The sequence below is a fragment of the Rhinatrema bivittatum genome, chromosome 8 (assembly GCF_901001135.1).
Source record: "Rhinatrema bivittatum chromosome 8, aRhiBiv1.1, whole genome shotgun sequence".
Taxonomy (NCBI): Eukaryota; Metazoa; Chordata; class Amphibia; order Gymnophiona; family Rhinatrematidae; genus Rhinatrema; species Rhinatrema bivittatum.
In genome coordinates, this window is record NC_042622.1 from 186,449,487 (window position 1) to 186,477,078 (window position 27,592).

The window sequence follows — 27,592 nt, forward strand, 5'->3', positions numbered from 1 at the left end:
GTTGGCCTCTCCAATCTGCCGAGCATTTCTCAGAGCATTTCTCATTCTGCTTCTCAACTGAATGAAAAATATCGCCAGAGCCAATATAAGATGTTGTCCGTGGCACTGTCCAGTACGAAGCTGACTGAACACACTAACGCCAGGGTCAGGGTAGGCAGTAAATATTCAGGTTAAAGACACGGTAAATAAGCTGGTTAAAAAGGCGATAATTTGGGTGCACATTACTGTATCGGAGGGAATAGCTAATCCAATCATTAACATATCATATATACATGCGGCGGGCGGAAAGGGATATGCGTCTTTGTTGGCAAGCGATAAGGACACGTAAAAGCAGTTACTGAATCGCGGGTCTGCCTTATGCGCTCAAAGCACGCGTCCAAAGCGGGTTAAAAAACAGGCAACCGTAGCTGCGCTTTACTGTATCGACCCGACAGTGTAACTATAGCATGGGTTATTTTTCCCTATATTCATCACCTTGCACTTATCCACATTAAATTTCATCTGCCATTTGGATGCCCAATTTTCCAGTCTCACAAGGTCTTCCTGCAATTTATCACAATCTGCTTGTGATTTAACTACTCTGAACAATTTTGTATCAACTGCAAATTTGATTATCTCACTCGTATTTCTTTCCAGATCATTTATAAATATACTAGCCATTAAGCCCGTAACAACGAGCTACATTAAAAAAAAATTTCAGTGCAATTTCGGACACTGCACCTGTCTACATTTCTTTTCCCTCACTCCCCCCTTCCCCTCGCTCATTCACCTCAGTCACTCACCCCCCTTTCCCTCACTCTCACCTCCCCCCTCCCTCCCCACTCATCCACACCCCCTCTTTTTCTCTTCTGCACAACTTCTTACCCTTCCCACTTACTCACTCATCCTTTTCCTTCCATCCCCTCTCATCTTCCCTATCCTTCCCCTATCACCTCATCCACAACCCCTTCCCTCTCCCTCAGCCCTCCTCCACCCCCTCTTTTTCTTTTCTACAGGGCCGGCTGGGAGGGACCAGGCTAAAGGAGGAGGCATTTGCTGACGGAACTGCAGCATTGTAACAGCCTGAGCCTGTCCCTCCGTCGCCATCCCTACTTCCTACTCCCTCCCCCGGCAACGGAGGACCAGGCTCAGGCTGTTAACACGTCTGAGGAGCCTTTTCTTGGAGCAGTGATCGCGCGCACACCTGACCACCGTGCTCGTTGCTTGCCCGCCCGTCACTCAGCTTTCACCGCTGCTGCTCCTCCACGCCGCATCCGCCGCTCTCTGTTGCTGGCCAGACAGATGCTCACATACCGCCGCTGCCGCAAAACGCCGTGTATGCCGCTCAGACAGACATGCTCTCTCGCGGCACATCGGGCAGAGTTCTTTGTGCCGCGCATACGCAATAGAGCGGCTCTCTACTGCACATTTGCGACACGTCGGTCAAGCCTCATTTATCTAGTTGATTGAAGAGTAAGGGTCCCAATAAAGATCCCTGAGGCACTCCACTGCCCACTCCCTTCCACTGAGAAAATTGTCCATTTAATCCTACTCTGTTTCCTGTCTTTTAGCCAGTTTGCAATCCACGAAAGGACATCGCCACCTATCCCATGACCTTTACTTTCCTAGAAGCCTCTCATGAGGAACTTGTCACATGCCTTCCGAAAATCTAAGTATACTATATCTACTGGTTCACCTTTATCATAACGATAACGACATATAACATATAATGACAGGATAACAAAACGAGGCTGTTACCTCGTTTTGTTATCCTGTCTTCTCAGCTGCCTTTCGTTACCACCCCCTCTCCCAGTTTGACTTCCCTGTTAAAATGTAATTTTCCAAACTTAACCTGTTTACTGTAAACCGACATGATGTCCACAACTAATGCTGGTATATAAAAATGTTTAAATAAATAAATGTTTATTAACTCCTTCAAAAAAGTGAAGCAGATTTGTGAGGCAAGATTTACCTTGGGTAAAGCCATGCCGACTTTGTTCCATTAAACCATGTCTTTCTATATGTTCTGTGATTTTGATGTTTAGAACACTTTCCACTATTTTTCCTGGCACTGAAGTCAGGCTAACCGGTCTGTAGTTTCCCGGATTGCCCCTGGAGCCCTTTTTAAATATTGGGGTTACATTAGCTATCCTCCAGTCTTCAGGTACAATGGATGATTTTAATGATAGGTTACAAATTTTTACTAATAGGTCTGAAATTTCAATTTTTATAGTTCCTTCAGAACTCTGGGGTATATACCATCCGGTCCAGGTGATTTATTACTCTTCAGTTTGTCAATCATATCTACCACATCTTCTAGGTTCACCGTGATTTGATTCAGTCCATCTGAATCATTACCCATGAAAACCTTCTCCAGTACGGGTACCTCCCCCAACATCCTCTTCAGTAAACACTAAAGCAAAGAAATCATTTAATCTTTCCACGATGGCCTTATCTTCTCTAAGTGCCCCTTTAACCCCCCGATCATCTAACGGCCCAACTGACTCCCTCACAGGCTTTCTGCTTCAGATATATTTTTAAAAGTTTTTGCCTCTACGGCCAACTTCTTTTCAAATTCTCTTAGCCTGTCTTATCAATGTCTTACATTTAACTTGCCAGTGTTTATGTATTATCCTATTCTCTTCTGTTGGATCCTTCTCCCAATTTTTGAATGAAGATCTTTTATTTATTTATTTATTTATATGTCTTTTATATACCGAAGTATTGGTAGAGGCCTTCACTCCGGTTTACATTTATAACAACGCGTACATTGAAAAATCAGGTGAACAGTTTAAACAGAGTTAAAGTTATAATGAATATATATAATATATATATAGGCAAGTTAAAATAGGTTAAAATATATAGGCAAAATATAAAATATAAAAAAGTTAAAATATATAGGCAAGCTAAAATAGCTTCTTTCACCTCCCCTTTTAACCATGCTGGTAATAGTTTGCCTTCTTTCCACCCTTCTTAATGTGTGGAATACATCTGGACAGTGCTTCTAGAATGGTATTTTATTTTAACAATGACCACACCTCTTGCATACCTTTTACTTTTGAGCTGCTCTTTTCAGTTTTTTTCTAACTATTTTTCTCATTTTATCAAAGTTTCCCTTTTGAAAGTTTAGCACGAGAGCCGTGTATTTGCATATTGTTCCTCTTCCAGTCATTAATTCAAATTTGATCATATTATGATTATTGCCAAGCGGCCCCATACCTCTCTCACCAAATCCTGTGCTCCTCTGAGAACACCTGTTACAGGTAAGCAACTCTTTCTCAGAGGACAAGCAGGATGGTAGTCCTCACATATGGGTGAATCCCAAGCTATAGGCTGTCTGAGCAGAGCAAAAGGGGAAACTTTGCTCTGATGAAAGTATCACCTCTCTCCCTTTTGCCTGTGAGGCAGCCGACTCACAAAGGGGTCTAGGTGGGAAGAGTTGGGTTCTACAGAAAGAAAATCATAGAAAAGCCAGACAAAACCCCAATGCATTGCAGAGGCGCCTAAGGCAGGGGAGTGATGCAAGTGCCAGCAAGAAACATACTCCGCATCATGGAAAACATTACAAGCAGAGTTTCAGATCAGTGAACACTGACAGTAGGTCTAGAACCTCTTGGATCAGGAAAATGTATAGAGGTAAACAAGAGGATGACTCTTGGATGAAAGCTGTAGAGTTTTCTTCAGTGTTACAAGACAACCGAAAAGCCAACTGGGACTAGAACACACCAAAGAAAGAAACTGTGGTCTACTGACATCCAAAGGACAGAATGTCTCTGCAGAAGTCGGCCCATGTTTGGCTAATAGGCAAAAAACCAAATCAGCAACAATGGGAGAGTCTGTGACAGATCCTACATGCCAAATCACCAGACACAGCTGACCAGCAGGAAAGCATTAAGATTTGAGTATGAAAGGCAATCCCGAATGGGATCACTAGCCCAAACTCCCGAGCAGGGAGATAAGTTAGACCTGAAGCTCAGCTACACTGCATCCTGACAAGGGCAGGGCTATTCATCCTGTCTACAGGACAGTTCAGGTGAGCAGGAAGGCACTTTGGACAACCCAGTGAAGCGAGAAAAGCTAAAGGCAATATTGGCCAGAGCTTGGCAAAAATATAGGGAAAAGTGGTGTCTCTTTCCCTGCAGGTATACACTAAGATACACCATGAATGCCTTAGCTTTCCCCCAACTCCCCCCAGAAATTCCAACTCAAAGTTGGAAGGAGCAAAGAACACAAGTAGGTAGACCGTTGGGGTAAGCATAAGTTGCTAAGTTGTATAACAACCCCAAGCGAATAACTCACTGCCGATTCCAGTAGGGAGTTATCCACCTAGATGGAGCCCTCAGCCTGCTTGGAACAGCTGGAAGAGCAAATTCCACAGGGAAGAAATCTGGGAACACTTCACTAAAACAGGAATCCGGGGTGCCACAAGTGCAAATACTGTTGAATAGGATTTCTTCACTGGCCTGGAAACTGTAAGGATACCAGGGCAAGGCAGGGCAAGGGCGATCTTGGAACAGATTGCCCCAAACCTGGCTTAGGTAGTAATACCTCAGCCATGATAGCATATACTTCCCCTAATGAAGTACACAGTCCAGTAAATGGAACAATCAGATTATTCCTAAAATGGAGAAGTATAGCTTGCAAGCCACTGCAACCAAACAGAGGCACCTCTGTTGCAGGTTCCCTTGTCCTCCAACTCTTTCAGCAATGGATATAACGATAGGTTGAAAGACATACTTGCCAATTAGATGGAGTAAAAGCAAGTTTGCTTACCGTAAACGGTGTTTCCGTTGATAGCAGGATGAATTAGCCAAGCTGTCATGGGAACTGTCAATCAGGCCCGGGAGGCAGAGCTTCAAAGTAGATTTCAGATGTTTGTCTAAGGCTACGAGAGTTCCCGCGCAGGAAAGCAGAATCTCCTCAGTCTGTAAGAAAGCAAGTGTAAGAAGAACACAGAGTGGTGTTGACTGCACAGAGAGGTGGGTGGGTCAGCATGGCTAATTCATCCTATCTACGGAAACACTGTTTACAGTAAGCAAACTTGCTTTTTCCCCCCATCAATAGCAGGGCTCAATTAGCCATGCTGAAATGGGAGTCCTAAGCTCCCGATCACACTGTAGTCTGAAGTTGCATTGGTTTTGTAGGCGTGATCTAGCCAGGTGGCAGTCGACTATGGTCCTTAGTGCTTTAGTGAATGTAGAATCGCGCGTCCCAACTTAGCATCTTCAGCTGTGTGCTGGTCCAGGCAATAGTGGGACGTGAATGTGTGAAGTGATGACCATGTAGCCGCCTTGCATATGTCCAATGGTTGGACATGTCTGAGGTTTGCTACTGAGGCGGCCACTGCCCTCACTTGGTGAGCCTTGGGAGGAGCAGAGGTGAGAATTTTGTTTCTGGTGACAAAACTGGATACATTGAGCAATCCAGCTGGAAATAGTACGTTTCGCCACTGGTAAGCTGGGGGCATTCGGATTGAAGGAAACAAATAACAGACTCTTGATGGGGAAGTGGTCCGTTGCTTGTAATGGGCTAATGCTCTTTTGCAGTCTAGCGTGTGCAAAAGTTTCTCTCTGTCATTATGATGCGGTTTAGGACAGAAAGTAGGCAGTTCTATTGATTGATTCAGGTGAAATTGAGAGACCACCTTCAGCAAGAAGGATGGATGAGTCCTGAGGATTACCTTGTGATGGTAGAACTGAAGGTAAGGACTATAGTGAACTAGAGCCTGTAACTCACCTACTCTACAAGCTGACGTGACTGCTACCAGGAAGACGACCTTCCACGTAAGGTATTTAAGGTGAGCGGAGTCCATGGGTTCAAATGGAAAAAGCATAAGCTGTTCTAAGATGATGTTCAGATCCCACGCCACCAGCGGTTTGAGACAGGCTGCCTTAAATGTGCGAGACCTTTAATGAAACGAGATATCGTGTGTACAGATGTCTGTTGACCTTGATGTGATCTGTGGAAGGCCACAATGGCACTGAGATGGACTCTGACAGATGCTATGGCAAGGCCTGCCACGTATAACTTGTGAAGGTAGTTCAATAAGAGTTCAGGCTGGACAGAGTAATGGATCGATGCCCTCTGAACCGCACCAGAGTACTTTTTCCACTTGAAGGAGTAATTCCTTCTGGTCGAAGGTTTCCATGATGCTATGAGGATTTCTTGGACCTCACATGATATTCCCTGTTCCGCTAAGAGGACCCAGACAATCTCCATGCTGTTAGGTGGAGGGAGGAATGCATCAGGTGAAGGAGGATTCCCTCATCTTGAGACAAGAGATCCTCTCGATCGGGTAGTAGGTTTGGGTTGTCTATGGAGAGCTGTAGGAGGTGTGTGTACCACAGTTGCCTTGGCCATACGGGCGCAATGAGAATGAGTTGTGCTCCATCCCGCATGCACTTTTGAATTGTCCTGATTATCAGTGGAATCGGGGGGAAAAGCGTTTAGCAGTTTCTCTGTCCAAGGAATGAGGAAAGCGTCCTGTGCTGTCCTTTGACTGCTGGGCCATATTGAACAGAAGCATGCGACTTTTCAGTTGAATTCCATACTGAAGAGATCTAGGGTCTGAACTACCCATGTTGCAAAAATCTGTTGCGTCACTTGTGGATGAAGGGACCATTCATGGGGATGAAATATCAGACTTAATTTGTCTGCTCAAGTGTTGGCCACTCCAGGTAGACATGTTGCCTGTAGTTGCATGGAATTTCGGGCTGCCCATTCTAGAATGATTATCGCTTTGCTGCAAAGGTTCCAAGAACTGCACCCTCCTTGTTTGTTTATATAGAACATGGCCACTTGATTGTCCGGCTATACCATGACCCATCGGCCCTGCAGGTGGGAGACAAAAGGTCTGTAAGGCGTACCGTATCACTGAGTTCCAGCAGATTGATCTGGAAATGTTGTTCGGCCAAGGACCACAGGCCTGGTCTCTCCAGGTGGTCGAGGTACGCCCCCCAGCCCTTGTGTGAGACGTCTGTGGTTAGTACTGCATTGTGTGGAAAAGGTTGAACGGGGCGCCTTTGGTGAGCGTGGTCATGTTCAGCCACCAATGTATGACCTTCAACATCTCCTGGGTTAAGGACAAACTTCCATGTTAACCGTTGAGAATGTTGATGCCATTGCCACTTTAGCCCCCCACTGTAGACGGCGCATGTGTAGTCTGGTATTTGGTACGGTATGAATGGCTGTAGCCATGTGTCCTATCACTATCAGAACTTGGTGCGCCGAAGGTGAATGAGTGAGCTGAAGTGACTGTAGGAGCTGCCGTATAATGACTTCTCTCTCTTCCAGGAGAAAAGCTCCGTTCCTGGTCGAGTCCAGCCGAGCTCCTATGAATTGTATCAATTGTGTGGGTGTGAGGTTGGATTTCTCGTAGTTTATGAGACCCAACTTGTTTACACAAGTGATGGGGTCCTGTAGATGAACACGTAGAGTTTCCGGGAGGCTACTATTAGCCAATTGTCCAGGTATGGAAATATCTTGATACCCTTCTGTCAAAGGAATGCCACCACCACCGCCTTTGCACTTTGTGAAAACTCTGGGTGCTGCTGAAAGTCCAAACGGCAGAACCTTGTATTGGTAGTGTTGAGTTTTGAACTGGAAGGATAGGTAATGCCAATAAGACTGGTGGATGGGAATATGCGTATACGCATCCTTCAGATCTACTGAACACATCCAATCATTGTGCTGCAGTAGAGGAAGAATAGATTTGAGGGAAATCTTGAATTTTTCTTTGACCAGATATTTGTTGAGCTCGCGAAGATCCAGGATGGGGCGTAGATTGCCTGACTTCTTGGGAATTAGAGAATATGGGGGAGTAGAACCCTGTAGTTTGGGAAGACGAGATATATTGCCCTTAGTCGTAATAGGGATGATAATTTCACGGCCAGTTGTGCTTGATTCAATATCATCCCCCTGGTGAATATGGATGGGAGTGGAGGCCATGTTATAAATTGAAGTTGGTAACCATGCTGGACTATATCCAGAACCCAATGGTCGGTAGTTATCTTCTTCCACTCCTGGATATATATGAGGTGATTCTTCCCGCTGTGAACTGTGGCGATGGTGGTGGTTGAGTGACTCGGGAAGGACGTTTGGGGGCAGAAGCAGGTGGCTGTCAGTTCTCGGAGCTCGAGGGCAACCCCTTCGGTTCTGTAGCTGTGGCCCCCTTTGCAGCAGTTGGTATGGTTGGGGCCTGTAAGACGTATATGGCCGGTATTGGTCTCCGCTGGAATGACTGTTGACAAGATGGAGCATAATAGCGTCTGGAGGATGTAAAATAGGATTGAGGATGCATCAGTGATTGTACCGCAACTGATTGCTCCTTCAGCTAAGCCACTGTCTCCTGGAAGTGGCTCCCGAAAAGATGGTCCCCTTTACAAGGCAAGTTCACCAGTTTATCGTGCACATCCTCCCTTATGGCACTGGCTCTTAGCCATGCCATTCGACGTGCCACAATTGCAGAGGCTGATGCTCGTGATGACGTTTCGAACACCTCATATACAGTGCGCAACAAATGGTGAATTCCCTTCTCCATATCTAGGAGAGGTTGAGGAAGGGATGGAGACAGATCAGGAGCTGGAAGGTGTTTGAGTCTTTGTAAACAATTAACAGCTATTCATCAAGTTTACTTAGGGAATAGCCACTGCTATTAATTGCATCAGTAGCATGGGATCTTCTTAGTGTTTGGGTAATTGCCAGGTTCTTGTGGTCTGGTTTGGCCTCTGTTGGAAACAGGATGCTGGGCTTGATGGACCCTTGGTCTGACCCAGCATGGCAATTTCTTATGTTCTGCACTATGTAGAACTGATGATTATTAATTCTTGCAGTCAACAGTTGCCCAAGAAGAACGGTGAGTGAACTAATCCAAGTAGCGATGTTCCTTCCCGGGAGGAGTGGCGGAGTGCAATCGTGTCTTTTTAGCTCGGTGCATCGCCGACTCTACCACAATGGACGTGTGTGGTAACTGATTCACTGAATAGTAGGCAGACTGCTTCATTTTAAACTTGAGATCGGTCTTACGGGAGACTGCCGGAATCATATACGGAGTCTCCCATGTCTTCTCCAGCACACTATCCAAGACAATGAGAGGAAAGGGATGTGGGCTCTGATGGAAGATCAAATATCTTTAAAAGATCCAGTGTTTCTGCCCTGGGATCCGGAAGTTTTTGCACTTAAAGATTAAGAATGGATCAGAGTTTCTCCAAAAATTTCAGGTATGCCAAATCCTCCAGCAGGGAGTAGGGTTCTGCAGGCTCATCTGGTGGGACTGAAGGATATCCCGTGGACGTATCGGGAGATGTGGGTGGAGAAGGTGGGGTAAGTGGCTGTTGATGGATTTCCCGGGTTTGCCGTTGTTGCAGTGGCAGAGGGGAACATGGGCCAGGTACCAGAGATAGCAGTCTATCAGGTGATGGAACCTGCGTGGGTTCAGGCAACGGAACTCCCGTACTCTGGGATGAGGCGGTTAGATCAAAGGTGGATTGCATACTCTCAAAAAGTCCTGATAGGGCCTCTGAAAGCTGTGTGAATGCTTGTCTAGTTTGAGGCGGTATGATTTTCTTCTTCTCCGACCTAGATTTGCCTTGCGGAGGTAATGCTGCCAACAATATATCTGCGTCAGGTGCTAGACTGACATTTTTAGATAAGGAAGGAAGCAACGAGCGAACTCTTAACAACGGCTCTTGCAAATTAAGAGTCGATGCACGGTGCCTAGCAGTGGAAGACAAATCGGAATAAACTTGTATAGAGGAAGTTGTTGACGTAGACAAGTGAGAAACTACCCTCACCCACTCAGCGTCAGATCCTGCGACGGAGTCATGTGCAGATGAGGATGCAGACCCTGCAGAGTGCTGGGGATTCTATTATGGAAGAGTCGATGGTATGGATCCGACTATGGTGGATTGTGGGGGGTTCCTGCAAAGACCTACAGTGGGATATGGTCTTTCTCCGCTTGGATGCTTGTGGCTCCGACTGCGCCGACCTCTTCGAGCCTGCACCGATGAATGCCCTGATGTCTGCTTTGAAGAGCTCTTGAATTGCGTCATAGATGGCTGATGGAGCATTGGGTCGGGTTCCAAGCGCATCGGCGCCAACGCTTTTGGCATCAGGGGTCGGGCCTTGCTTCGGGTGCGATGATTGTGTGCTCGACGCAAACAGCGCCTGCGCCGGCTCAGCACTCGTCAATGCAGACTCCTGTTGCGTCGAGCCCGAGCTGTGATGGCGTGACGCTTTGTGTGTCGGATTCTTAGTCTTGGTGTGGGACTGCTTGTGTGTCGAGGGAGTCTGATCCCTGCTGCTAGACGACTCATGGGCACTGATGTCTATGCTCCGACACAGCTACTTGCTCTGGATGTCTGGTGCCGGGTTTTTTGATCTTTGCGCCGTCCCCACCCCAGGCCTGGAGGCGGTTGGCTCCAATGACGCTGCCCTATGCACCTGTATGGGTGTCGATTTTACTGGCCCCGAGGAAGAGTGAGCTTCCGAGGGGGAGGGGCATAAGATCCTGCCCCTGCTGCTCTCAAAGCCTGCATCATCTTGGCTCTCTGTCTGCAGGCTCTCAGACATTCTACCGCAGTGTTTTCAAGACTCCTGCCGGTGGTTTGGGGCCCAGACACCGGTAACATCGGTCATGTCCATCTGTTATGGACATTTTCCCGCAGGAGCAGAGCTTGATGCCGGAAGGTCTTTGCATCATCTGTCTTTTACCACAAAAATTGAAGAAAAAACACTGAAAAATCTGACAAAAATAGCAAAGTCTGAGGAGACTGAAGCTTTGCATGCGTTCCCGCGCGTGAAAAAAACAGACTGAGGTGGTTCTGCTTTCCTGCGCGGGAACTCACACACAAGCCTCAGAGACAAACCTCTGAAATCTACTTTGAAGCTCTGCCTCTCGGGCCTGATTGACAGCATGGCTAATTCAGCCCTGCTGTCGACAGGAAAAACACTCATCACTGAGGTAGGGTTCTGCAGGCAAGAATAACTGGCAATATTGGTCCTTAGCAAAAAACACCCATTGAGCTCAGCAGGTATCAAAGCAGACTCCTGGGTCAAGAGAAACCCCTAATCTTCACAAGGGAACTACTCTGGAAAGGCTCCCTCATGAAATAGACCTGCTGTGCCTTAGGATGACCTAAGAAGTGTACTACCACTCAACTGGCTCTTGGATCCCACAAGGAACAGAGAGCAACCACCAGTCAGAAGCAGTGACATGCCTTCTCTGGGAAACTGAGAACAAGGGACACCCCTTGCAGGGGTGGACAACCAGGTATCTAGAGGGAAACCCATAAGAAGTGCCCTGGAACCCAGTCGAATCCCCTTCTTCCAGAAGGGGCAGGAAAGCAATGGGAATCAGGGTCTCCCAATCATGAAAAGCTTGTCAACTTTCCAGTTGAGAGTTGAGACACAAATCACCGATTGCTGAGGTTCAGAAGTGACCTATCTGCCACTGGCAGCCACCCCTTGGATGGGGAAGGCCTCCACGGTAATCAACAAAAAGGCCCCAGCAAAAATGGTCAGATAGCCACCACTGCTGTCCCCCAGCCCTGGTCTACAAGGAGATGCTAGGATTCAAAGAATCATGGCTCTGGTTCAGCGATCAGCCTGCTAGAGATGGAGCCCCAGGGGCTTCCCTACAAAGGGGATTTGTGACACTGAAGGGGGTCGAAAGGCATAGTCCCTCTTCTGAGGAATATGACTCCCCACACTACCCTCCTGGTATCTACTCCCCTTAGGGTTTGACCAGAAATACAGTGCTAGGACATTCCTAGTAGCTGCTTGCCATAAGGGAAACAGCCACCCTCCATATAGTAGAGGACAACTGGAGAATAGATCCCTCCACTGTAAAAGCACGCTAACCAATACTCAGTGGTATCCCATCCTATGGATGGCGGCATACCTATGCCCCCACTTGCTGTGCTTGTGGGTAGAATCCCAAGGTGCAAGGACAGTGCACAACTTGCTAGAATTGGTGGCTGTGCATTGCCAAAAGGCAAAATCACAGAGTGTGTGATGACATCTCTCTCACCAGTGTTCACCACAACTTTGTGGTGCAGAACTGATTAGTGTTAGGGTTTGAGGTGGTGGAAGTGAATTCTTGGGTACTGCGGAGATGGCCACTCCCACGGGGAGGAGCCCCATGAGGAACTGCAGTACTAGGCTAGACTCTTTACATGCAGACACAGAGAAGTTGTATTTATTGTACAGCTCGATGGTACTGCCCGGGGTGCGGGCAGCAGTGAAGGTAACCCAATGAAGTAGTCTGGGGTCCTCAGCAGAGGAGACCAGTCTCACACTCGAGTAGGTGATAGGCAGCGCGGCGTAGCAGGAACAGGTCCTGGATGTGGACACAGAGCGCTGAAGCTGAAGATGAGAGACTGAAATGGTTATTACTCACTGAAGCAGAGCTGTATTTGTTGAAGGTCCTGGCAGGCAAAGAAGTTCAGTGGCAGGCACCAGATTAGGGAGAGCAGGCCCTTGAGGAGCGAGTACCCGGTATCCCAAGATAGGTACCTGAAATAGAGCAGAAGGGCCATCGAGGAGAGAGTGCCTAGGTTAGTGGAGAAATACCCCAAAGGGCAGAGAGCTTCCTGTGGCAGCTGGAAAGTGGCAGAGCAGCTTAGACCGGAGGCAATCCAATCCTTGCTAACTCAGTTTGTTAGCAAACGAAGGGCAGGCTAAATACCAGGATGTGATGACATCACTCGGAGGGGACACTCCCGAGGTTCCTGCCATGACGTGGATAAAGATGTGGGAGGCCCTCAGGAAAATCATGGTGAACACCGTTGCCAATCCAGGGACACCGGAGAGAGCGGCATGAAGTCGTGGCAGCAGCCATCTTCCTAAGGCTTGAAGAGAGAGAGAAGGAAGAAAGGTGAGGCACAGAGGTCGAAGCCGCCTGAGACCAACTGACGCAACAATTAGGAGGCTGAGACCTTGATGCGACAATGGCAGAACCCTGACATGGCTGAGAACTGCACAGATAGGGCACCTGAGGCGCTTGGAGTAGATGCCTTGTCATACCTGACTGCGCATGCTACACTCCACTGTCACAGTAACTCCCAGGGGAGTGCATAGGAGCAGTGTGACTAGGGCATCCTCAGTACCACTAGGGCTCTGGGTATTTTATGGAGTCTCCCCTCCAGTACCTAACACTTCAAAAGGCTGGACACCACCCCTTGAAGCTGCGTCAGGAATGGCTCACCGCTATTTCCGCCATGGAACGACAACAGCGAAGTCCATGGCAACCAACGGTGTCCATGGTGCTATGTGGTTGTGTTCTGCAGCATCCTACCTTGTCCACTGGTGCCCACAGTGGTGACTGTGCACATAGCACTTTCATGCTCACCAACAATAGATCACATCAAGGGCACCAAGTGCTGCATCCAGGGCTTCGACAGTGTTTGACTGAATCTTTATCAGTCTGACGGTATATAGTGCCATCCCCGGCACCCGCAGATCTCAACAGCCCGAAGGCATCAATGGACAGGTGGAACCAAAGATGCCAGGGGCATCTGTAGATAAAGGATCTGCAGCCCCCACACGCCTCATCATCAGTGCCCAGAGGAACAGATGACCGTCAACATCGACTGTTCCCCTCAGCTCACCTATCTGTCTGATGTCGATACTGCAAGCTCAATGTCTTCCTCACCAGTGGCTATGGCTGATAATGAACATTAGCAAGGCTAACAGATGGTGCACGAATCCAGGCGGGGCCTCCAATGACCCCTGATCCCAGAGTTTCAGGGCTCCCGAGATAATCTGCATCCATGGTGCCCAACAGCCGTAGGCCAGCGATAGGACAGCACAATGTTCCTCAGTGCCCTATCAGGACACCGCAAAGGAGTCTAGAGGACACTGAATCACTGCGCCTGGATGCCTTGGCATACCAGAAAGCCTTGAGTAAATGGCAACCCCTGTGCTTGATCTATTCAAGTTTGAAATGCCTGTTGCTAGAGGGCTTCAGTGGCACTCAGAGGTTCTCAAGAGCCCTGGCGGTCAACAGCTTCAGGGATAACCAGGGCGCTTAATAGCTATCTCAGTGCTTCATTGGTGGTGCTAGACATTGTCGAGAGCGGCAACTAAAGACACTGGTGACCAACACACCCAATGGCCTCCATGGCAGCCACAGCACCAGGATGGCCCTAAGAATGACTGCAGCATTGGAGGTAGCCATGCACCTAGACGGCATTGGAAGCGGCCATTCAATGGGATCAAGGGCACTGATGACAGCAAGAGCATCAACATCGAGGGTGGCTCCGATGGTACTGAGGGTGAACCATGGTGTTTGATGGCAGACCTGATCCCTGACACTAGAGGGCAGTGCTGCTACTCTGCCACATCAGGGTCCAAGGCGCTCAATTACTCCAGTGCATATAGTCTCCACATCCACGGATGCCTACAGCACAAAAGGCCCTTACGGCATTCTAGGGTGATGACGCACCCCAATGACAGAAGACATCCAGACACCGACAGCATCAGGGGTGACCATGGAGCTCTGGCAGTCCTGGTCCCTAATGCGGTCCTGACTGATGCCAGAGATCAAAGGATGTACTGGTCACAGATATGCACAGGCAATAATTACTGGGCATGGCACTAAAGGTGCAGCAGCAAGCTGCTTGCCGAGGCTCCTGCTCATCCTCTCTCAAAGAAACTGCACTGCTATCATCAGCAAGCAGGTGGGGAGGCTGCATCATCCAGGGCTCCTGCCCAAGGAGACAAATTCCTTAGAATATGGAGAGGATGAGCTCTCCTCCCCACAGGAACAGGATGGTCCTCAACATCTGTACTGTTTGCACCTCAATCAATACTGATTGATTGGTGAAAAAAGATTGAACTCCTGCCCGGGTAGAACTCAGACGAGTCCCCAGGCTCAGTGGCCTACAGAGATCACCCATGGACTGCATTCAGTCAGTCCTGCCAGCACCTGACAAAGGTAGAAAAAGAGACTGAGCAAAGAGAGAAAACAGATCCTAAACTGCCGGTGCACTATTTTCTTTTCTTTAATAAGGGATAGAAATAGACAGCCAGACTGCACAGTGACTAAAGCCTACCATGCGGCTGGCAGACGGAGGAAGACTAAAGGAAAAGAAATAAAACTAACATAAGGTAAGGGAAAGAAAACAATTGCAGCCCTAAAAAAAAAAAAATCCACTTACAAAAACTGAAAGGAGAGAGAAAGCATGAGACACAGCTACTGCAACTCTACAGCTGTGTGGAAAAAAACAAAAACTGAGGGACTCTTCTTAGGGGGCAGGGTGATAACTACAGCTGCACATGCTCAGTAGGGCATGTTTGAAAGTTCTAGATTCTTAGATCAAAGTCCCATGTCAGGCTCCATCCGAGGAAGACACCCTGATGTGTGAGGACTACCATCCTGCTTGTCCTCTGAGAATGAGTTAGATTCAGGCCAGCTGGGAGGCAATAAATCTTCAACCAGCATACTGCCCCCTGATTTTTGATGCCCTAGACAGGCCTAGTGTGCTTACTGGCAAATCCAGGCCTGCCTATCTTCTGCTAGCACCTACTACCTTCATCTGTTGCAGCTATTAAAAAGCTCTGGAATACTAAAGAATGCAAGACAAGGCAGTAAAGGGGTATCTGGCTTACATACGCCTAATGTTCAAAACAATCAGGTAGCAAATCAACACTTAAAATAGCTTTCCTTATGCTACCATATTCCTTTTGTATTTCAACAGTAATGAAGAGCTGCATAGATCCTAGAGGGAAACTGGAATCTTCCTAGACTCAGATATTTTATTGGAGCGAGAAGGAAATCAATACTCATTTTCATTTTATTCTAAAGTTTTCCATGGAATTTTCATTTATAATCAAAAATTAGAGAAAAATCAGTACAAAACATGTTTCTGGGTAAATATCAGGGTTTACTTTGGTGGACAAAATTAAAATGCCTCTCAGCCACTTTTGTGATGGGGCAGGGGATGAAGTGGAAGCCCAAGCCACTCATGAACTCTGCAGGACCAAACAAAAAATTCTGAGCATTGAATGTTACAAAATCAGAGTGGGGAGAAAACCCAATAAAAATTGATTTTGTTAAATTGATTTTCCTTCAATTAAAAAATTCTTTACTTTCATTGAAAATGAAGAGCCCAAAAAAAAATAAAAAATCAGATGTTGCACTGTATGAAACTGACACCACATGGGTCCCTTTTTCAAGGATCAAGATGATAGGACTAAAGGATGTAAATATCATTTAACAAGTTAACTGTTTAAACAATACAGCAAGGGATGGTGGCACTTTGTTGGCAGAGAGCACTGTGCAGGAAGGTGGCACGATATTGGATGAACCAAGATCGAGGCTTGGAAAGCATGAACAGGAAGTGCCGAGGTCCACCCTGTCCCTGACTCACTCCTGCCTGTCCCCTACAGCAGACTGTTTTAACTATTTAATAAAATTTGGCTCAGACTAAATGGTAAATAAATACTTATGGAGTCTTGAAAAAACTCTGGTACTTTTTATTTTTTTTTAATTCTCATGTATCATAGCCTACTAAGATTCTACATGATAAAACTACATCATGAAATTGCTAGCACACTGATTTTCTGCATTGGTTTTCGTGGACCCAAGATACCAAAATAGCAGCTTTTCATTATGTAGACATTCAACTTTAGCAGTTTACCTTGTATCTTTTTTTTTTTTTTTTGCCTATTTGCTGCTTGCTCAATTACTGGATGCATCAATGTATTTCTTTGGGATGGCGTGCAAAGAGAATATTAATAAAACATGTCTCCACCTAGTTTACATACAGAATCAGTTTTCACATACATGGAATTTCCAGCAAATACCAAAAAATTGCATGAAAATCATTCAGCTGTTTGTGGTTTAATTAAAGAAAAGCTGATGGGAGTCTATACATAAATGAATTCATTTTTTATATTTCTATCAAACTGTATACAGTAACATCTATGCAGCTAGCTCAACACATTTGGGTGTTTTGCCTCCCCATCCTTTTCACCAGTCAGTTCACAAATAAAGACAGTGAATTTCTTATTGAAAAAGGCAAGTAACTCCAAATAATAAATAAAAAAAATTAAATGTTTGAAGATTCTGAAAGCCTCCAGAATTATTTTTAAAATAAAAATCTTTTGACATCCTATCTATAGTCAATGCATTAATGCCAAATGCTAAGATGTGTCCCAGATCTAGGGCAGAGGGCTTATATAAAATTTACACTTTCATAAAGTGCTCACACCCATGCTCCCCACCCACTAAGCTTATTTTAAAATAAAGTGGGGAAGGAGGTACTACTGCAGGGAAATTTTACTAGCAAAAGAAATTACACACCCCCTTAAGAAAAAAAACTTACTGCTCATACTCCCATGCTAACATTTCAAGAAATTCTACCAAGAACTAAGCAGCCTACTTTCCAGGTCATGCGCAGATGCAGGACTCCCACCTCAAGTCCTCATGTCCCCCCTAACATGTCCTGAAAATCTGGTGTGGACAGGAGGGGAAAAAAAAAAAGAAGTTATTGGCCCACATAGAGTGACCTCACAAGCCTTCCCCCCCCCCTCAGAAAGTAGAATGCAAAAAAAAAAAAAAAAAAACCAAACAACTTTTGCTAGAGGATTAAATTCCAACGATGAAAGTACGGAACCAAACTCAGGCTCTGAATCACCTAGAGCCCTGGGCTGGATAGTCACATTTATAAGTGTAAGCAAGCAATAAATAAGGGTCCAGTGTTCCAATGTCTTGAGACAACTGAAGTAGAAAAATGTTTTACTGTAAGTATATTTCTATTTACCTCTTAATGCCATTTCATTTAAACTGTAGAACTACACTGAACTGCAGGGATGGCTGATGTTAAGTGTCATTTTCTCATAATATTTCTACTTAAATCAAGCAAACCAATTTTTGCCCCCTCCACAGCCTCAGCAACAAAACAAACATGACCTTGCCTTCCTTATATTGAAATCCTGATGCAATACCTGTAACATGTGGGAATATATGACATGCTCTGCTTTAGCTTTCTCGTTATGATTTTTTTTTTTTTTAAGACACTTGGGGAGTGATATACAGCCTCACACACCTGCTCTACACCACTTAAACAAAAAACCCAACTGTTAACAGCACATGCCCTGAAGCATGAGATCAGTAGAGATATGAATTGACCACTTATACATTGCCTCATTTACAACTTTGAGGCCCAACGGCGAAGCCATTTATACTCCTATAACTATGCATGCAGTCAGAGAAATGCAATCGTACTATTTTCCTTTTCTTTCTGTGGTATGTTAGATTGTATTTAAATCTGCATTCTTGATGTTGCACAGCTATATAAAGATATGCATGCACAATAGGAAAAAGTTAAATGAAATGTTGCTGTTTCAATGAGGCTTAAAACAGCAAGAAGGTTTTCATTACTGATTACTACAGAGTCTAAACAAATTATTTTGTGTTATAAAATTATGGACCGGGACAATGACTACGTGCAGGGATCCAGGTTCAGAACTCCCCCATCCAGAGTCAGTCAGGCATAAGCATGTGTGCTCAGACCTAGAGACAGAGGGAAGGCAATTGCTGTTGTCAAACTAGTTGCACTCAAGGAAAGTCTTTAAGGAAGCACTCCTATAGCCCCTGGGCCAGTGAAGGTTCCTTGATCTACATGGGCACACTATGGAGCAGTGGGAATGGTAAACACACAAAACAAAAGTTTCCCCCGGAATTAAAGAATCTACTTTCTAGGACATATGCACATTTGTGTCTGTAGTCTGTGCATGTGTGGATCTTGATGGAAGGGGGAGCCACACTTGTCCATTCTCATCAAGGCTGAAGTGATTCTGCCAGCAAGGTTGTGGGAGGGGCACTATCTCCTAGCCTGGGACCAGAAGCCTCTGCCTAACAATTCATTGCAATTTCTGGCCCACTGGTGCCCCTGAGAAGTAATACCTACTACTGGGGGGGGGGGGGGGGGGGGGGGCGGCGGCAAGGCTAGTGCAGCAGCATGGCCCTCCCACCAACATCTGAGTCCTGGAACAATTGCCCTAATTCTCTTTCTCCTCCAAAGATGACTTTAGTCTTCATGCTTCTCCTGACATCTTGAAAATTTGGTGTGGCTAAGACACCACTCAAAAATATTAGGGAGACAATCTACATTTCATGAAAAATAAAAACATTTCTAGGCTGACGGCTAATTTATGTTGTCATTGCCTTCAATGCCCATGACTATAGGCTGGGCTAAAAGGCAGTCTCTTAATGTTTCAGCAATACCGCTAGTCATTCAAGGTAACTTCTCTGATGGGCATGTCTGAAGAGCACCACAATGTTTTAGAAACCTTCCTACACATGACATCCAAGTTCAGGGTGCAGAGAGCCCTGGATGTCATTCCAAGAAATGTTTTATTTTTGTCAAAATGAAACTACACCAACATGGATGCAAAGTTTTTTATCCAACTCCATTATTGCTGCAACAGCAAGGATAGGCGAGAAAGAAGAACCAGAATGAAAATCTAGCTGGAATACAAGCAACAGACTAACATGCTAGAGAGGTAAAATTCCTCGATGGAATAAATTACTGCTTCATGGAGCAATTGGCTCATGAACTGACCAGAGAGGGAGCCATTTTAGATCTACTTCTTAGTGGAACACAAAATTTGGGGACAATAAGTAAATCTACAGCTTTAGTACTAAACCTTCAAAAGGGAGACCAATAAGATGAGACAAATAGAAAAAAAAATGAAAAAGGTGCAGCTACAAAAGGTTAAGAGTGTACAAGCATGGACAGTTTAAAAATTTAGAAGCACAGTCCAGATATATTCCTCATGTTAAAAAAAGTTAGATGGAAGGCCAAATGACTGCTGGCATGGTTAAAAGGCAAGGCAAGAGGCTATTTTAGTCAAAATAACTTCCTCTGAAAATTGGAAGGATTTATAAGAAGAAAATAGGAAAAAGCAAAAGCATTAGCAAGTTAAAATGTAAAACATTAAGACAAGCTAAGAATTTGAAAAGAAGCTGGCTGTAAAGGCAGACAGTCATAAGAAAAAAAACATCGGAAGTAGGAAGCCAGTGATTGAGACTGTTGGACAGTTAGATGATCAGGGTTTAAAGAGGCACTTAGGGAAGATAAAGAATGTGTCTCTGCAATGACCTTGCTTTGGTATTTACCAATGAGGATGTTGGGGAGATGACTGTTCTGGAAAATGTTTACAAGGGTGATAAGTCAGATGAACTGAACCAAATCAGTGAACCTGGAAGATGTAGGCCAGACAAACTAAAGAGTAGCAAATCACCCAGACCAGATGGTATACATCCCAGTGTTCTGAAAGAACTAAAAAATGAAATTTCAGATCTATTACTAGTAATTTTTAACCTATCATTAAAATCAGCCATTGTACCTGAAGACCAGTCAATGTAACCCCAATATTTAAAGAGGGCTCCAGGGATGATCTGGGAGAACTATAAACTGGTGAGCATGACTTCAGTGCCAAGAAAAATCATAAGCTACTCTAAAAATAAATAAAGTGACAGAACATATAGGCAGACATTGTTTAATGGGACACAGCCAGCATGGATTTACCAAAGGAAAGTCTTGCCTCACAAATCTGCCACATTTTTTTTGGAAGGGGATAAAGGTGAGCCAATGGATTTAGTGTATTTGGATGTTCAGAAGGTGTTTGACAAAATCCCCCATGAGAGATTCCTAAGAAAGTTTAAAAGCCATGGGATACGAAGCAATGTCATTTGTGGACTGCAAACTGGCTAGAGTAGGATTAAATGGTCAGTTATTTTCAGTGGAGAAGGATAAACAGTGAGTGCCTCAGGGATCTGTACTTGGACTGGTGTTTAATATATTTATAAATGATCTAGAAAGGGGAACAAGGGAGGTGATCATATTTGCAGATGACAATTTAGAGTTTTATCACAAATGGATTGTGATAAAATGTAGGAGGACCTTGTGGGACTGGAAAACTAGGCATCCTAATGGCAGATGAAATTTAACCTGGACAAGTGCAAAGTGATGCACATGGGTTATTTTTCCCTATGTTGTAGTTACACAAATGTAAGATTCCATATTAAGAGTTATCACCCAGGAAAAAGATCTGGGCATCTTAATGAACAATACATTGAAAGCCTCAGCTTAGAGTGCTACAGCAGTCAAAAAAGCAAATACAATGTTAGGAAGGAATAACAAATAAAACAAATGTCATAATACCTTTGTATCACTCCATGGTGAAACCACACTGAGTTCTGTGTGCAATTCTGATCATCGCTTCTCAGAAAAAGATATAGTTGCATTGGAAAAGGTTCAGAGAAAGGTGACCAAAGTGGTAGAGGGGATGGAACAGCCTCCCTATGGGGGAAGGCTAAAGAGGTTAGGGCAGCTCAGTTTGAAGAAGAGACAGCTGAGGGTAGGATATGATAGGTCTATAAAATGAGGACTAAAACGGGTAAATGAATTGGATCATTTATTCTCAAATAATACAAGGAACTAGGGGGCACTCCATAAATTTAGCAAGTAGCACATTTAAAACAAAATCAGAGTAAATTCTTACTGAGTGCAATATTAAGCTCTGGAATTCATTGCCAGATGTGGTTAAGGGCAGGTAGCATAGCTGGGTTTAAAAAAAGGTTTAGATAAGTTCCTGGAGAAGAAGTCCATAAACCATTAAACTGACTTAGGGAATAGCCACTGCTTATTAATGGCATTAATAAACTGGGATCTATTTACTGTTTGGGTATTTGCCAGGTACTTGTATCCTGGATTGGTCACTGTTGGAAACAGGATACTGGGCTTGATGGACCCAGTATTGCAACTTATGTTCTTATTTCTTCTTTCACAGGAAAGTTTAAAACTAAAAGACGCTAAGGTTTCTTGACCAGCAGCTGGGATATGCATTTGGTCATGGCAGAATATAGTGCTCATGGGTCCAAGTAGGAAAGCCACGCAGTTCTAATTCTAAATAAGGCTACAAGAGACTAGCCCAATCAAGAGTTTATAATTCTAGGGCTCACTTTCTTACTATACATTTCTTTCAGTTCAAATTATTTTGAAAACTTCTGGATGATTTTTGGTAGCAGCAGAGATGTATGCAGTTACATGAAGTCTCATAATATAGGTTCTCTTTTTAAAGTTTTCAGAGATTTTTGAAACTGGATCACTACATAAACTTATTTGCCCAGAGTAGTAAAATGAGGGAGCGGTTATGTAGCAGAAAATTAAAAAAAAAAAAAAAAAAGTGGATTGCACACAACTCTCCTTTCCAAACCACTAATATGGTTGACCAGTCAGCATCTCTGACACGCTCCCTCACCTATAGCTCAAGCAAATGTCATTCATCCCATCTCTCCATGCCTTGGCTGCACCAGCACATGTACTTTCTGCTTATCCCCTGCAGCTACTGGCCAAGTAGGCTAATGGAAAACATTTACAAGCAAGCAGTTGCCAATAGACCACCACAAATTTCAACCGTCACCATGCATTCCCATAAAGACCACAAAGCAGTATTATCAAGATTGTCTGAAATATTGGCTTGCTTGTTTCTTGGTGTATTAGGATTAGGGAGAGTGGACCAAAAGAATTTAGACGTACATGCAGGGACAAAATAGCCCCCACCAAAAAATGACACAGAGCAGGAAATGTAATTTATAGCTTTGGACTGGGGGGGGGGGAGGGACTTGGGAGTTGCGCATGTCTGTATACTACACAGCATAAAAGTAGGTTTGCTTACCGTAAACAGTGTTTCCGTAGACAGCAGAATGAATTAGCCATGCTGTCATGGGAACTGTCATTCAGGGCCTAGGAGACGAGCTTCCTAAGCAGAGGTTAGAGCTTTGCTCTCTGCGGCTGCGCATGGGTTCCCACGCAGGAGAAACAGAATCTCCTCAGTCTGTAATTAAGTGTGCGTGACGTAGAAAGAAGGTAGACTACCAGGGAGGGTCAGCATGGCTAATTCATCCTATCTATGGAAACACCGTTTATGGTAAGCAAACCTGCTTTTTCTTGTTTTAAGTATTACTTATTTTCTTGTTTTAAGTATTACTGTCCCTGCGTGATCTAGTCATGGTGGTAGTCAACATGGTCATGTTGAAAGACTGCAGAACTGCTTGCCCTAGCTTGGCGTAGTCAGCTGTCTGCTGATCTAGGCAATAGTGAGACGTGAAAGTGTGTAGAGAGGACCATGTAGCTGCTTTGCAAATGTCCACGGGTTGTACCTGTCTGAGATGCGCTACTGATGCAGCTACTGCCCTGACTTGATGAGCATTTGGATGGGAAGTTAGAGGCAATTTTTGTTTTTCATAGCAGAATTGAATACACTGTGCAATCCAGCTTGAGAGTGTTCGCTTGGCCACCGGTAAACCTGGTGCGTTTGGATTGAAAGGCGAATAACAGACACAGGAGTCAGATTGTGTCATTTCCTTATAATAGGCCAATGCTAGTTTGCAGTCCAGCATATGTAACAAACGTTCCCTATCATTGTGATGTGGTTTAGGGAAGAATGTTGGCAGTTCTATTGATTGATGATTCAAGTGGAACTGTGACACTACCTTCGGTAGAAAGGCAGGATGAGTCCTGAGAACTGCCTTGTGATGGTAAAACTGTAGGTATGGAGCATAATGCACCAGAGCCTGAAGTTCGCTAATTCTTCGAGCAGATGTTACTACCATGAGGAAGACAACTTTCCAGGTGAGGTATTTTACGTGGGCTGATTCCATTGATTCAAATGGGTAGAGCATGAGTTGCTCCAAGACGGCGTTCAGGTTCCATGGAATCTGTGGCTTTGAGATCAGTGGTTGAAGATGCAATAGACCTTTGAGAAATCGAGATAAAGGGCGAGTAGAAAATCGGTTGACCACTATGCGGTCTACGGTACGCTGCTACGGCACTAAGATGAACTCTGAGGACATTGCTAAGCCAGATGCATATAAACGTATGTAGGTAGTCTAGAAGCAATTCCGGTGAACAGTCTAATGGGTGAATTCCCTTGGATGTGCATCAGATGGAGTAACGCTTCCATTTAAAACTGTAGTTCCGTCTAGTTGAAGGTTTTCTAGATTCCAATATGACAACTTGGGCTGCAATGGATATGCCCCATTCCGTCAGGAGGAACCACTCAATCTCCACACTGCTAAATGAAGGGACGAATGGAGTGGGTGGAGAAGGGTTCCTCCTTGTTGTACTAGAAGATCCAGTCGATTTGGTAATCATATTGGTTCCTGTATGGAGAGTTGTAAGAGGTAGTTGTACCAAGGCTATCTGGGCCAAGCTGGAGCTATTAGTATTAGTTGAGCTGCATCCGCTATGCATTGTTGTATTGTCCTTGTAATGAGAGGTATGGTTGGAAAGGTGTACATTAGGCCCTCTGTCCAAGGAATTAGAAAGGCATCCTGCGCCATTCTGTTTTGACTGGGTCATATCGAGCAGAAACAAGAAACTTGTGCGTTCGTCTCTGTAGCAAAGAGGTCTATCGTTGGAACTCCCCATTGGGCAAATATTTCTTGAGCCACTTGTTGGTTGAGTGACCATTCGTGAGGATGGAATATTCAGTTTAATCTGTCCGTTCTGGTATTGACAACTCCCGGAAGGTATGTTGCCTATAATTGGATCGAGTGTCGATGTGCTTGATCGAAGATTAGAAGCGCTTCCTTGCATAGGGACCATGAACCGGACCCTCCTTGTTTATGTAGAACATTGCTACTTGCTTGTCCATGTAGATCATGACCCTGCAGCCTTGCAGGTGACATAGGAATGCTTGCAAGGCGTTTCGGATTGCTCTGAGTTCTAGCAAGTTGATTTGTAAGTTCTGCTCCTGTCGAGACCACAGTCCTTGTGTCTCCAAGAGATCCAAATGTGCTCCCCATCCCTTGTGAGAGGCATCAGTGGTAAGCACAGCGTTATGTGGAGGAAGACTGAACAACGCCCCTTTGGACAGTGCTGACTTGTTGAGCCTCCAGTCTATGCCCTTTAACATCTCGGAAGTGACGTGTCGTTAACAGTTGAGTATTTCCATTGTCGTTTCAACCCCCACTGAAGACTATGCATATGCAATTCTGTGTTGGGCACCGTAAATATGGCTACCAAGTGACCTAAGATAGTCAGAATTTGCCGTGCTGAAGGCTTGTGCGTAACCTTGAGGGAGCGTAGGAGCAGACATTTCCAGTTTCCTGTCCTTCAGCAGGAACTCTCTGCTGTGTGTGGTATCTAAGCAAGCTCCTATGAACTGTAGAACTTGAGTTGGGCACAAGGTTGATTTCTGGTAGTTGATCACGAGTTCCAACTTGTCAAAGCACTATCACCTGTCGAAGGTGCTTGGTCAGCGCATCGGGGGTCAAGGCTACTAGAAGCCAATCGTCCAGGCAGGGATTCTCATTCCCTGTTGGAGATATGCCACCACCACACATTTGGTGAAAACCCTGGGAGCTGCCGATAGGCCAAACGGAAAAACTGTATTGGTAGTGATGATTCTTGTATCTGAATCATAGGTATCACTACGAGGATGGATGGATAGGGATGTGGGTCTAAGCATCCTTGAGATCTATTGAGCACATCCAATTGTTGGGTTGAAGGAGTCGTAGAGTGGATTTGAGGGATACCATCTTGAATTTCTCCTTGAGACGTTTAAGTCGTGGAGATCCAGAATTGGATGAAGGCCACCAGATTTCTTGGGAATGAGGAAATGCGGGGAATAGAAACCTGTGTCCTGGCATTCGTTGGAATAAGTCGGATTGCCCATTGATGGAGTAATGATACCTCTTCTCCAAGTTGGGAATGTGACATTCTTACTGTGGGAACACTGAGGGTTTTGTTACAAATTGGAGTTGATAGCCCCTCTGTACAATTTCTAGAATCCAGCGATCAGATGTTATCACTTCCCATGCCGGAAAGTGAGCTGTGATCCTTCCCAGGGGCACTTGATGTAGTGGTGGCGGCCGTACGTCTAAAAAAAAAAAAAAAAAAAAAAAGGGCCAGTTTTGTTGAGGCTGCTGGCTGTTGGTGTTGTTGCCATTGGGTTCTTGGTTTGCCGCTCCTGTTTTGTGGTTGATGCTGTTGCGGTCGTTGATATGGTTGGTATGATGCAAGCCTATAAGGCTAATACGACCTGTAGGGTCGGCAGGAAAACTGCTGGCGACGAGAGGATGAACAACTGGTTGGAGCAGTTAAGGACTGTACAGCCACCACCTGATCCTTTAATTTAGTAACCATCTCCTGAAAGCGGTCACCGAATAAATTGCCGCCAGTGTATGGTAGATTTATTTTTATATACCGACATTCGATCTCAATTGAGATATCATACCGGTTTACATTCAGGTACTGTAGGTATTTCTCTATCCCCAGAGGGCTTACAATCTAAGTTTTTGTACCTGAGGCAATGGAGGGTAAAGTGACTTGCCCAAGGACAGCAGGACTTGAACCCTGGTCTCCTGGATTGGCCAGTTTTTCATGGAGGTCCTCCCTTATTGCATTTGCTCAGAGCCACACCAACCTCCGAGCTGCAATGGCCGCAGCTGAAGCCCTGGAAGAGGTTTCAAAGCCCTCAAATAGTGCGAAGCAGATGCCTGGTACCCTCTTCCATGTCTTGGATTGGTTGTGGAATCGGGTCCACAGTGGAGGTGAGCATATCTTTAGTTGCTTGAATATATTCATAAAGGTATTGCACCAGGTAGAACTGATGGTGTTGTATGCGAGCGGCTAGCATGGCATTCTGGTATGTTCTTTTTGCGAATTCGTCTAAGTAATGATTGTCTCGACTAGGTGGGTTAGAGGCATGCAGTTTAGATTTTTTAGTCTGCTGCATGGCAGACTCAACCACAATGGACGCGTGGGGCAACTGCGGCAAAGTGTAGTAAGAGGACTTACGCATTCGGAACTTTAAATCCATTTTCCTCGATACTGAGGGGAGTGTGAACTGAGTTTCCCAGGATTTCTCAAGTACTTCATGAGGAGGTAAGGAGGTCTGCTCACTGGGAACATCGAATATTTTCAATAAGCCTGTTTCAGCTCTTGGATCAGGGAGTTTCTGGATATCCAAGTGTAGTATAGCTCCCATTTTGTCCAAGAATTTTGGATAGGACAAATCCTCAGGTGGCGAGTACGGCTCCTGCGGTTCTTCTGGTGGGTCTGACGGATACTCGGTGGAAGAACTTGGCGAGGATTGAGGGGGAATCAGAGTCCCTGGGTGAAAGAGGCCTGGGAGTCTGATGTAGGCTGTAGCGTTTGAGGTGATGGTTCTCTCATGGCCTGTGGAGTTTCCAGAGAACTCAAGAAGACATGAGGTAGAGTGAAAGTAGTTTGCAGAGTCTCGAGGAAATCGGGCAGTGATTCAGTCAACTGCGAAAATGCCTGTTGTGTTTGTGGGGGCATTTGCGGGAGACTCAATTTTGGAGGTGGCACTGCTGAGCCTATGCCCGAGTCTGGGTGTACAGATCCCTTCTCAGTTGGCAGGATCTCTCTCGTGACTTTCCTTTTCTTAGGCAATGGCTCTGGTAGATCATACTCCAAAGGACGCGAACTGACTGCCGATGATCTCAGAGAAGATGTGGAAGAAGAGGTTATGTGCACCCACTCTTCCTCGAACCAGAAGTGGCCCTCAGTGTTAGTTTACCATGTGATGAACTGGAGCGATGTGAGAGATGTGGACTAGCTAATTCTCTTTG

The 27,592-nt window shown here is 45.3% G+C and overlaps 1 protein-coding gene across 2 annotated transcripts in view; it reads right to left on the bottom strand.

Moving 5' to 3' along the window:
* Positions 1 to 27,592, bottom strand: part of UBE2G1 (ubiquitin conjugating enzyme E2 G1) — a 185,574-nt gene that overhangs the window by 97,944 nt on the left and 60,038 nt on the right. Inside the window, exon 2 of one of the 2 annotated variants that reach the window (XM_029612570.1) lies at positions 4,753 to 4,904. The exons of the other annotated variant lie outside the window; for it this stretch is intronic. Within the exon in view, the coding sequence (XP_029468430.1) occupies positions 4,753 to 4,801 (49 nt within the window). The 5' untranslated portion in view covers positions 4,802 to 4,904. The remainder of the gene's footprint in view (positions 1 to 4,752; positions 4,905 to 27,592) is intronic. 2 annotated transcript variants of the gene reach the window in all.